This window comes from Paralichthys olivaceus, chromosome 19 (assembly GCF_024713975.1).
Source record: "Paralichthys olivaceus isolate ysfri-2021 chromosome 19, ASM2471397v2, whole genome shotgun sequence".
Classification (NCBI taxonomy): domain Eukaryota; kingdom Metazoa; phylum Chordata; class Actinopteri; order Pleuronectiformes; family Paralichthyidae; genus Paralichthys; species Paralichthys olivaceus.
The window spans coordinates 7,555,357-7,568,572 of NC_091111.1; the positions used below are offsets into that span (position 1 = coordinate 7,555,357).

The 13,216-nt window shown below is 41.0% G+C and overlaps 1 protein-coding gene across 2 annotated transcripts in view; it reads left to right on the top strand.

The window, feature by feature from the left end:
• The window catches only part of plcb1l (phospholipase C beta 1-like), a 109,602-nt gene extending 97,649 nt beyond the window's left edge, over nt 1-11,953 (top strand). The window contains exons 32-34 of one of the 2 annotated variants that reach the window (XM_069514511.1): nt 5-91; nt 591-615; nt 9,715-11,953. In XM_069514511.1, the coding sequence (XP_069370612.1) occupies nt 5-91; nt 591-615; nt 9,715-9,812 (210 nt within the window). In that variant the 3' untranslated portion in view covers nt 9,813-11,953. The remainder of the gene's footprint in view (nt 1-4; nt 92-590; nt 616-9,714) is intronic. The other variant, XM_069514510.1, reaches the window with a different exon arrangement.
• Nucleotides 11,954-13,216: the final 1,263 nt, after the last annotated feature.

Consider the following 13,216-nt stretch of genomic DNA (forward strand, 5'->3'; position numbering starts at 1 on the left):
GTAGTTGGAAGATGCACAGAGTAAAAGACAGGAGAGACTACTGGAGAAGCACAAGGACATCCGCCAGCAAATATTAGACGAAAGGCCAAAGGTACGACATTTATGATCTACTGCAGATTCATATTTTTTGATTCCATTACATATCACCGGTCTGTTGAATTGACAGGATCGACCATCCGGGGTATCAGGGGTGCAGGACCAGCTGCTCATTTTAACCACTGGGTGGCGACATTTGCCAGGTTTAGTTTGATGTTGCTTATAGATGCTGCACTGTCTGGTACTTGTGTGCAAAATGTCAGAAACACATTCATGAATAAGAAGATGTTGCTGGGTTAAATGCTAATTCCTGCTTCACTGTCCATGGTAAACAGTTCATCTACATGTAAGAGTTGTGGGGTTGTGTATTAGTGAAGAGTGGTTAATTGCTTCTATGCTGAAGCTGCAACAATGGCTGTAAAACAACCATGGCACTCATCCATACGCTGCATATACGTGGGTTTATTGTGAGGGGACCACTTGTGTGTGCTTGTGGGAGTTCTGCTTTTCTTCTGTATGAGATCTCAACCTTGACATTGTGACTGTCATTGTAGGAGGGCTCTGCAGCTGAAGAGCATGGTAAGACCATTGTCGCATCCCAGTGTTCAGTATTAATATAGCATCCGTGTAGCAGCATTAATATGCAAGCTTTATACGCCTCGGCCACTGACGCGCAACAATTGAATGTGCACTGCATTTCTATTGCAAATACATTTTATTTATAAGAGCAAGAAATAGGCTGAGTAACTGTAATTTAGCAGTAATTGGCATAGCATGGTGGCATAACAGCGGTAGCAGATTGGCCTGTACAGTGAGATCACACCCCAGTTGGAGTGTTCAGATTTAATCCCACCTGTCAGTGTCCTTGAGCAAGATCCTCCACACTAATCAGACTAAAGAGGAAATAAATTCACCATTGTAGGTTTATTGTTATTGTACATCTAAACACTACACTGCTGCTGCGCTAACACAGAATTTTGTTCCCCTGACCCTATAAAGAGGCGGAGTCGTCTCACATGTAACATATCTGTAACATGAACCCGTCACACTAATTATTAGCATGTTGTTTGGAGTGATCATGATGAAAATATTATTTCTCTCTCTCTTCTTTTCTTCATCTCTTTCAATGAGCTTGATAAGATTGTGTTGCAGTGCAGTGAAAGCCATGTTACAAGCCAGAGCCAGTGTAATGAAGATTACCTCTGCTCTACCAAGGAAACACTCTGCCGTGCTCCTCCAATCGTGTTTTTTAGTCATGTTGTCAAAGAAGCATGGAGACATATACAATATCTACTCATTAGAGTCTACAAGGTCTCCTGTTGGAGACAGTTCCATGACCGCCCACTCTCAGAGTGATAGCTCCCTGTTCCTTTGAAACCTCTCTGAGTCGAGTGTGGGAGGTGCGGCACAGACTTGCACCTCAGTGCAGCACAGACGACCTCATGTGAGGTGCTGGACTGGGTTCCACAAAGCTGCAGTAGGGAGAGATGAGGTGAATGTGTGCTAGAGGGATTTGTTTAAAACAAAACAGGAGGATAAATTCAGAGATGATTGTGTTTGCCTTGTTAACCAGTTGGTTTTCGTGTAAATGACTCAGGACAGTCGTCATCTTTGTCAATAACACCCCGATTGCACTGATTTCACCCAGTCAATATGACCTGTGTTCAACTAGTGTCATTAGTGTCTAATCAAGATTGAATTTAGCAAGTTTCCTTGATTAGAGAGAGAGAGATGCAGTTGCAATCAGATCTCATTCTGTTAGCAATTATTGTTTCCCACAAAATTGTAACTGATTATCTATCACCTAAGCTGCTGTCACAGTCTCTCCTCTAAATTGACATTCGCATCATGGCAAATTTAATTTGCAGGAAGAGGGCTATTGCATAGTAATCAACCACCTCTGCAATATCTGTTCTCCTGCTATGGCTGTCATCTGTATGCAAATAATGCAAGAGATGTCAGAGGGACACGGCTCTGGAGACAACGAGCAGAAGATGCTCAGGGTTATGTTTGTTTAAAAATCAGGATGCTTCCCACGTCACCCAAAATAAGGAATACATTTATTGTGTGAAATTATTCAGTTAAATCGTATTAAAATACAGCGACAGAACCATGTGAAACAACCTGGTTTTATCATTCATATCTTAAAGCGCAACCGATCTTAGGTAGTGCTACTGTTTATGCAAAAGAAGGTGAGTGAGTAAAGCCTAGATGTGAGGTCAGCACTGTTAACACATAATAATGAAGGTGCTATCTGAATGCAATCCATTCACCTCTATCGGCTGGTGAGTTAACTGTGATTAAGTCCTGATGAGAGTAAACAACGACAGATAGATGGACAGATAAATATAGATCGCTGGAGGACAGGATATAGAAGCTCCGATGTGGGTTAATGGATGTGGGAATATATAAAAAAACATATTTTTGTTTCATGTGTGTTAGTAAAAGTGAATCAGAGACACAAAGATGCAACATACTTTCTTTCCTGGAGAGAGTTCTGACCCACTTTTTCCTCTAAGCTCAGTTCAGCCACTTTAACCATCCCAGGTGGAGGCCCCCAAGAGTTTAGCAACCCGCTACAATGTGTGTGAAATCACATGCATGTGATTTATCAACCCAACATAAAAAGGAACAGTATCCTAGTCACACAAGAAAGCAAGTAATGGCTACTTTGTTGACAAACCCATGATTGAAACACTTAATCCAATACAAACAAACAATAATACATTATTATACAATAAGCATATAAACTAAAAGACATAAGCTTACAGGTTGTCTTTATCCATATCTTAAGATAATGATGACTGTCAACAGTCAACAGGTAAACACAAACAAATGTAAACAAAGGTATTATGGCTCAGTGATTCATGACATGTCTCCACTGCCACCTGTTGTATAAAAATCTTGAAGGAAAATGTATTCAACGTCTATTTTGACTTTTTATGTTAGTCCATGTCCTATCTCTTTACATGTGGGAGGTGGGGGTTTATAAACTATTCTGCAGCCAGCCAATAGTGGGCGATCAAGATGAAATGGCGTCACTTTTGGGTAGCTGTCATGTCGACCCCCTTTATATGCAGTCTCAATTGGCACCAAACAATTTAAAGATGAAGTTATGTAAAATGTGAGCGACATAAAAGATTTGTAAAAGTCTGAGTAAGGTGATCTCTTAAACTGAAAGCAAAGGGAGAAAGGCAAAAGAAAGACATGGTGACATATGTCGTCACTCGCAGTGTGTGCACTCGGGTGTCAGCGTCCTGCTAATGATCCAATCAAAACGCCCCCCAGGAGCCAGCAGTGCCCAGCACGATGGCAGGTTCAGCTTCGACACACCTCTAGATCTTATATCCTGTCATGTAGATTCCTCTCATCTTCCCCTCCTGCTCTCACACGCAAGGTCAAGTTCACAATGCCACCTGTTATTATTCACACATTAAGTCAATGTGGTCTTTTTATTAGTAGGTAAAGGAAGCTACAGACTCACTTGTGATGTTTATGATCTTCTAGAAGTGTTTTATGACTTATAATCGTACTCGTTTTTCATTTTTAGATTTGCAGCGGCATCATAAGAATTGTACTTTTTGATTTAAGTCAGCTCGTTTCCTGAATACTAATAGCTGAATACGATTAGTGAAAAAACATCTACAGTCACTTACTATAGAGCAGCTTTTTCCTAACATAACCGTTTTTGACATCAAATTGAAGTCAGAGGAATTTTGTGTCTTCTGTGTGATACACTGTTGAAGCTATAGTAGTCAGTTCACATTTTTATTCAATCAAACTATACAGTAAAAGACGGATGTTCAGCGTTAAGGATTGCAGCATTTTATGATTGTTCTCAACTAAAGGCTTACACCATGAAATAGTGATGAGGCAATATGTTTCACAGTAGTGTGCGTAGGTGTATGTGTGTGTGGTGTGTGAATGTCTTTTATTATATTGGAGACATGCTGATTCCTTCTACTTAGATTAAAAGGAGGATCTGATCCTATGGTGTGTCCCCACTGTGCAAGCCTTGAACCAACACACATATATGTGCACACACACTTATTCGTTAGACGAGCGGGAGTTCTTTGTGGTCGTCATGGAAACCTCCCCCCTCATCTCCCCATCTCCCATATCCCCTTCAATCCCAGTCTCTGCAATCTGTTAATTTGGAGCCGAGTCCTTATGACGCAATTTCAGGAATGAAGACTGGAGGTGGAGGACTCTCTTGCACTATTTGATGAAGAGGTGGTCACTATGTTTGATCTCTGGGTGGTCTGTTAGCATCAATAATGCTCTTGTGCCCATGCATACACACACACACGCACACACACACACACACACACACACACACACACACACACACACACACACACACACACACACACACACACACACACACACTATACCCGCAGGGAACACTGTGTGCAAACCAGGGGCAGTGAAGTAAAATCCATTGTGAGTGTGCGAGTGTGTGTACATGTTGCACACTTGGTTAACACTCTGCTCTATCATGCTAGCTGCTATTTTAGTGCATGAGCGTTCATTATGTATGCACACGTGTGCTAATGAAGCTCTCCAGGGTTGTGCTCCGTCTGAGGAAACTCATGACTCCTGAAACTATCCCTCTCTGCAGTGTAGTTCTGAGGTTTATGGCTTCAGCTGGAGCAACGCATCAGTTGAGAACAGCACCTCTGGCTCCTGATGATATGCAGAAGAGAGAATGGGTGGATGTGAAAAGGAAACTGTGATTATATTAAAGTTTGGCAGTATATTATAGTCATTATTCAGTCATTATTGCCATATTTGAAGCCTAAAAGTCTGCAACCGGAAGTTGCAATGCCTGAGGATGTAGGGATGCTATCGCGTGCCCTTGGGACACGTTTCTGGTGTGTACGCATACTTGAATGCAGCTCTGAGGAGGATATCAGAGGACATTCATGTGTTAAACATGGTGTAAATGATGCCGATTTGAATGTTAGGGCTTCCAGACACGTGGATGACACCACAGGAGCAGTATGGAGGCATGTTGTGGACTCAAACACTTCACCCACCCCTCCATTGGCATAGTAGTGAGCAGATATGAGTGAATTTTCATTTTTCTGTGAACTATCCCTTTAAGCTTTACAGCAACAAGGTGTGACAGATGAGAAACGTCAGTGGAACTTTAAAAACAGTGGTGGTGACCCTCGTCTCATTTCTTGGACATGGGATCTTGGGTTTAGCCTAATTGGGCTGTGTTTGGATATGCAGTGTTCCTCAAGGTCAGGACACACATAGCTTTACACATCACACAATCTATGTAATGAGGCTGCTTTGGTGGCTTGGATCCATGTCACTGAAGACTATTTCCAAGCAGTGACAGCATTTTATCGTGACTGTAAGACGTTGCACGGTTAACATAGCTGCATAATGTAGCTGTGGATGCGGTGTGTTGTCAGTAGAAGAGGGTTTTGGCAGCGCTGCAGCAGGCGTTATGTCATGGCTCAAAGCAAAGAATTAATTTGGCTCTTCAGAGGCCTTCTCCACTTCCCCTGATAGATCCTGAAAACGAGGACAGCTGGTGAAGAAGGTCACTGAGTGCTGTATTTTAAGAAAGGCAGAAATTTGTGTGTGTATGTGTGTGCGCACGTGTGTGTGTGGGGGGGGGGGGTTGTTGATGGATGACAGATCTTCAGAGATGAGAGGCAGATTTAAAAGTTGGCTGGATAGCTGCCGTTGCTGGTTTGTGTCCAAACAGAAACTGGCCCGCACACACACACATCTTTTGTCTATATACACTATGCAGAAGTACACACAGCGAAACTACACATGCAAACATAGATTAGAAAGGAAGATGAACAGTATTCTAACCTTGTGTAATTTAAAGGACTATTTCTTTCGGGCCTTATGGTTCAGAACATTTGTGCAATTGATGTCTCAATGAGAATTTAAACAGATTTAGCATGACAGTGATGAACCACCAGCTCCAAGAAGCCTGAAAGTGTGTTTAGTAACAGATTTCTTCACTTCACAAGAGTAAAGAGAACATTTCAGATGTTTGGAGATGATCATGAAGGCTTCGATCAGGAAGACTATCCAAAGACTGCAGCTCTAGGTTTCTGTTCTCTCATTTGTCCATCTTTCTATCATTTCTTGAGATTTCCCTTTGTGAAAACAAAGTGGGGGCGTTATTGGGATTCAAACTCTAACAGACGGCTTTAACTGTCTGCTTCTGAGCTGTTGATTATATTCACGGGAAACACACATTGATACAAGCAGATAAAGACGGACACATGTCTTTCTGGGAAGTGCCTGGTGACTGACTCCTCTGCCCCCTGCTCCCACCTCCTTCACATGTCCCATGGTGTCATCAGATGGGAGAAAGATGACAGCTTTAATCATAGGGTGTTTGTGCCTCAGCAGGCAGGCTGTACACACACACTCGCACACACACTGTGCAGACTGTCCCCCACCCTTAAGTAGGTCATGCGCAGTGCAGAGCCGGGGAAAGAGAGACGAGCTGTGGTGCATCTCTAGCCATCTGGTTGCGACGTGCTGGATGTCCGCTCTGTGAGACCCACAGAGAGAGTGAGAAAGAAAGAAAAGAGGAAAAAGAGAGTGAGAGGAAGGGAGCGAGGGAGAAGGAGGGAGGCATGTTTCAGGGAAGGTGACCTTGAGATGCCGTGTTTGGTGGGGGCTCTCACACACATTAATGTAGCACTCAAAACATCTGAAAGACACAAGTCAACAGCTCCTTCATTTTGCATAAAGACAGACAGCATCAAGTACACTGCAGCTATTGGTGTTAACTTGCTGATTCACTTGTCTTAAGTATTTTACGTATACTTTTAAATGTATATGTGACTTATTTTCATTCTGCTTGTGAAGGTTTTATAAGAAAAATATTACACACCGACAAGTATTTGTGGTAAATACAGCTGATGAGATGGTAGCCTGTGGATTTCTCGTGAATGGTACATTAATTCTGATAGAAATATTCATTGTATTTCTAACAACAACATGACAACAGACCATGAAATTGAGCTATTAAACTACTGAACACCAGACAGTATTTCTTTATTCAACATCATTTCCACAAGATGTGACAGGGCACACCATACGCTGTGTATAAAGATGGACGACACGTCTCCACCTCCTTCCACTGTCCAGAAATGAAGCTAAAATGTCCCAGACTTGAACTCTGCCATCTTGTGCATTTGAAGCCTTGATCTGGGCAGAAGCGATCGGAGGTTGGAGGAATGGAGGATACAAAAAGTCAGTCTCAACTATCAATCATGATGGTTTACCCAGTTTTTAAACATCAAATATTAAACTTACCTGAAAAATGAATCCTTTAACAATCATCAGTGTGATAAGAACTAACTAAGACAGAAACCCTCTTTGAGAATACAATTATTTTAACATACTTTGATTTATAGTACTTTTGAGTCATCCATTTACACAATCTATGGGCCACACCCAGTGTTATAATAAGCCTTACTCTATGGTTATGACAATTTTTAATTTAACAAAACATCAACATGATTTTTTTGAAGTAAGATACAGTCTAAACTTAGGAAGGTTGTCTGGTATAGATCAGGAAATATCTGATAATAAGTAAAGAAGCCTGAGGATATGAGCAGAGGTCATTTGAATGATACAAAAGTTGGAATATAAAAATCCTTTGATCTGGACTCAAAACCTCTTGAGCCCATTCTCATTCATACTCAAAATATACATAACCCAATATCATATGATATACCTCATTCCCAGTATAGGAATTAATATACATGCAGTCAATTGCTTTGTAACTGTTTTTCTCATCTTGTTATGCAGAGCTCTCAACTGAAAATGATGTGCCATCTTATAACCTGAAGTAGAGAGGGTAGACACTTGGTTTGTCCAGAACATGATGACAATCCTTGACCTTCATTCCCACTCGTCTCCTCTTGAGTCAGAAGTTAGGTGTGAGTTTGAAGTTGGCCCTTTAACAAAGGAAGAAATATGGATCCCAGATAAACCCTCTCTGAGCTTGCAGGTATTTTTCGATCTCTCATAACGCTGACGTGACTGTATTTAGCTGTGAGACTCTGACACCATTCGTCTTAGCAGCTTTTCTTTTAATTACTGCTCTCCCGTGGGAGCCTGTCTGGTAGTTAAACAGAGAAATCAGCATTACAGCAATTATTGGCGCACAATGAAATGAATACAATCTTGTCATCTGTAATCATTGGGGGCGTCTATGCCTGGGAGAAAACAGCTTCTCCTTTCTAGTTCTCAGTGAGAGAAGGGAGTGAGGTAGTATGTGGTTGCAGAAGGGATCACGGTCTACCTCAGTGGACCGAGGTGGTTATTCAGAGCTGAATGTCAGGATTGAAGGTCATGTTCTGTCTGTCTATCTCTCTGTCTCTAGCCTTTCTTTTCAGTCGCTACTATATGTGGTAAAATAATGGTCCTAGGTGCACGGAGCACTAAAGGGAACTTAGACGCATTAGGCTGCTGATTTAGTGGAAAGCCCAAACTTTAAGCACCAGACAAAGTGAACACTGTGGAGCATTTAGCTGCAAAAGAGTCAAATATTTCCATTGGGAGTTGACCAGACCAAACAGAGCTAAAGCAAATAATGTTATTGATCTTGTTGGGTTTCTAGAATAATGACTTCTACCATGTCTTCTTGATTCATAAATAAACAAGAGTTTGCTCAAATGTTCACCAGAGCTTTACAAAGATTCTCGCAGAGTTGGTGAATGTTGATTGATTCCGATTGTGTTTTTCTGAATTCTCTAAGTCAATGCATAGAAATCTGTGCCTGTCCAGCTATCTTTCTACATCTATCTGTACATCTCCATATATCTCTGTCTTGTTACATCATGCTGGCATGGCATATAAGCAGGTAACTCCTTTGAAAATATTTGCTGAAATGTTAAAGAAAAAGGATTAATTTTGGGGTGAGAGGCAGCTATAAGACTATGTTGTCAGAAATGACATGTTCCTGGGTCACGGGTCATGTTCCTGAACCCAACAGGTTCACGACATGTGGTTGTTATTGAGTTTTTGCCTGTGGAATAGTCCTCTTTGTCAATTAGGCAACTCATGATTGTTGTGAGGTTGTGTTCTCATCCATCTCTGTTTGTTTGAGGGCTTGGTTCTTTTCTTGTGAAGATGGTTATGCAAGAAGTACTGATTTGTGGAGGGATGTGGCATTGGCCAGCGAAGGATGCCTAAAAATCTGATGAGGATCCAGGGCACCTTCCTTTATCACATTTCATAACATTGCAGAATAAGACATTTGCAATATTTCCCTCTGCTTCTCATGAATCTTCACGTAAACAAATCAGACATATTTACACCGTTAAGCTCTATGAGTTTATATAATTTGGTGCAGTTCTTCAAAGTAGTTTTGTTCTCCTGATATTTTTCTCTTATAAGAGCTAGACAGACATAAAGCATTGTTTGGCCTTGGCGGAGAAAAGCACTTTACTGAGTTCCATTCTAGTTCAGTTTATTCTCTTCTGAGAATTACTTTGCTCTTTGAAATTAAATGTTAAACTTTCAAATCTGTGGGTCACTTTTAAAAACTTTATGCACATGCTGTTTGCACTTTTATAACCTCCTGTCAAATATATAACACACATTAGAGGTTTAATGTTTAAGTAATGCTATTTCCCTGATGTAAATTCTCCGTTGATTCGAGTTTTCTTCTCTCCGCAGCTACAGAGCGATCTGGACCAGGAGTACCAGGACAAGTTTCGCCGGCTACCTGTGGAGATCCAAGAATTTGTTCAGGACAGCAGCAAGGCCAAACTTAGCGACGACGGAGTCAACGCAAACCTTGTCACGTCCTCGACAATGGAAAAGCTCAACAGCAAGGCGTCGCAGTCTGAGGACGACACGGAGGAGGGCTCGTCGGAAAGAGTATACGACACATCCCTTTAGAGATCTAATCTCGGCACTCTGCTTCACACTGGGACACTGATTGCTGGATGTGTTTGTGGCTACAGATGTATGATGAGACTGCCCCAACTTCGGTCCTAATTTTTACCAGAGGGAGGATTAGATCAAATCTGAGCCTGAAGTGGTGAGTAGAGGTTCTCTCTACGTAGAGTGCAGTCTTGTCCACAAAACCATTCTTTTTTGTGTATTTGTATGTTACCTGTATTTTGTCGTCTCTTCCGATACGGCCACAGGATTTGTTACAACGCACTAACTATTTGCAGGAAATAACTTACTTGAACTATTGCACAGAGAGTAGTTTCTTTTTATGATTTTTCTTTTATTATTATTATCCTGATATTGACAGTAGTAGTAGTGGTCAGTGAGGTGTGTGGTGCCAAGGTTTCGAATTAACTTACAGTGGTCTTTGTCAGTAAAGTGGAGTCAACTTGTACTGTAGAGAAACCACTGCATATTCAGCCTTTACAGCTTCCATCTTTATAAGATTTAGATTCACACGTCCATTGCACTGAAGGCTCACAACGTAACTATGTAACTCTTACTTAAACCCAGAGGCACTGGTGGCTTGCTGGTTCTCTATTTTGTTCTCACAGAACTAAGCCTATGTGTTGCTGCTATTTTGTTTTTAAAACCATCCATTTTTAACCATTATTTGGTTTTGTACGATATTTGGCATGATAATATTATGCAGTGCTCTGTCATTCTTTTTCTTTCTTTTTTAATCCTGGCTACTTTTTAATGAGTTTGTTTTGACTGTGGGCAGCTCTGTCCAGAGAGGAAGTGAAGGGAACATGTGCTGTACAGTATCTGCATGTATTTGACCAGCTGTAACGTTACACTAGCTCCGTAGCAGAGATGTTTATTACATGTGAATCTATTTTCTCTTAAACATTTAAAACTGAACCTGCAAAATAGTGGAATGATACATCACTGTGGCAAAAAACTGAACGGGACTAAAATGACAAGTTGTTGATAACAGCACACCTTTTAACAACAGATCCAATGTTATCAGGCTTGACTTAACAGGTAACTCATTGTCTTCTCTCCCTTTGTCCCCTTGAGCTGAAAATGTCAAACCAGGATATTCAAACAAAAGAGGATCCTTCTGCAGTTTTTAAGAAGTGGCCTCCTTCTTAACGCTGTTCACTGTGTACCTGCCCAGTACATGCACGGGACAACAGGAGATATGTTGCGCACTGGCATTATTCACAATATCCGCCCAACAGCTCAGTTATTTTTCAGTTGACCCCTAAAACGCTTAGTGCAGAACACCGGCGTGAACATGATCTTGTGAATAACTTAACTATCTCCTCTTAAATGGTCCAGTGTGTAGGGGTTAAGGGAAATCTGATAATGATGATAAAGATCTCCCAATAGATCACTCTGAACCCTACACACCGGCCTTCAACTGTCCTGCCAGTAGCCACACGGAAGTGTTTATTACTTCCTTAACTGTCTGGTGCCATTTAACTCAATCGTGTGTCATTTTATATCAAATCGTATTGCAGCTGAGTTTCCTTTAAAAGAAATACTTGTTGAAAGTGAAGGATAACCTGACATGTAAGTACAAACTACTTTAAAAAAAAAAAAAAAGATGATGTTGATGTGAGAGTCCCGTGCCTTTGAATTGGTTTGCCTTGTTTGATGTTGAATGTGTGAAATGCATCATTATTTCAAATGCCATTATACTATACAAAGCTGTCTGATATTGAATAGACCGTGTGCACTTTTTAGTACAGTACCACTACTGAGTAATGCTTGTGATGAGCAGTATTTGACATGTGTCTCATAAGAAATGCGAGACATCCTTCCTTCTTTTTTTGTGTGTCTTGAACCATCTTTATTTAACAGCCCCCCCCCTCCTCCCTGCTCATCAAGTGTATGCACTCTGGAAATGTAAATGTATGACGTAAAGATAAAATATGAAGTTGATGAAAAAAATATATAGTGTAAAGGGACTTTGCCTGTAATTAAAATAAATGTGGCTATTATTGTACTTTGCTGGAGTAGAGTTGTGTGTCTTTTAATTTGTCATTGGTGAAACTAATGTTTTCATTTTTATTTTATCTTAAACACTCATATCTGTGTTTTTAAATTACCATCATTCATTTGTCATGTTGTGTTTTTTATTACCTGAGCTTTTCCGTCACCCTTGTGTATTCGGTTATCAAACAGTTCCTTTGTAGATCTATTTTTCTTAATTTTATACATCTTAATAATATCACAATGTGTAACTCCTGTTTGTCTGCATTTAAATGCCACATGTCATTGCTTATTGTTTTACTAGGAATAGATGTTAGATTGTTGAGTCTTTGTAACAAGGCAAAGACTGGATGGTAAAAAAGAGACTATGACTGCACTGCAGAAAACAGGCCACGTGTGATGGAAGGATCCATAAACAGCTAGAGAGAGAGTGTGTGCGTTTGGATGCATCTATTGGGGGCGGTGGGCATAAAGATATCAAGGGCAGGGGGAAGCAGGGAGAAAGGCTTGGTGACCTATTTCCTCTCATCACCTAGGTAACAATATCTTTGAAATGACCCTGAGAAAAACACAAATTCGAGAACTTAGGTAATTGAGTCACTGGTTGTCACTGAGAAGCACTGAAATCAAAGAGAACTGTTATTTCAGACAACACATCTGAATCACATACATTTCCTGTGCGATTTGTCAATATAACACCACTTGTCACGTACAATAGTAAACATTTGTATGCATGTTAGTTGTATACACTCTGTGCTTATTTGACTTCCCTTGATGATTCACTGTATTTCAACTTTAAAATCGGCTTAAGCTCCTGATGTGTTTCCTGTTGAATGGCAACAGCCTAGAAGGGAGTTTCACTTGGAGCAGGTCCAATGTGTTTTGCTCTTGATCACACTAGTGAGTGTTGTTAGTGTACAGGTTTATGTCTGAGGATTTCTGTAGTTGGTGCAAGGGAATGTTCAACTGTGTTACTACGTGTGTGTGTTTTCCAGACTTCATAAACATTATGTCCCTTCTCAGTCTCAGCTCCCCAACAGGCTTCAGGAGATAAGACAAGCCCGGTCGTCCATAACAACCACTGTGACCATTCCGAGAGGCCTCCGCACATACCAGCGACTTGGAAGTTGAGCTAATTAACCCAGAGTTCAGGACGGAAGGAGAGCGCCGTTTTAATAAGATTCTCTGAGTTATATAAACAGTGACGCCCCTCCAAACTCCCAGGAATATCATCGCCCTGTGTCAGTCCATCTGCTGCGGTGAAGAGGAGAAGGAG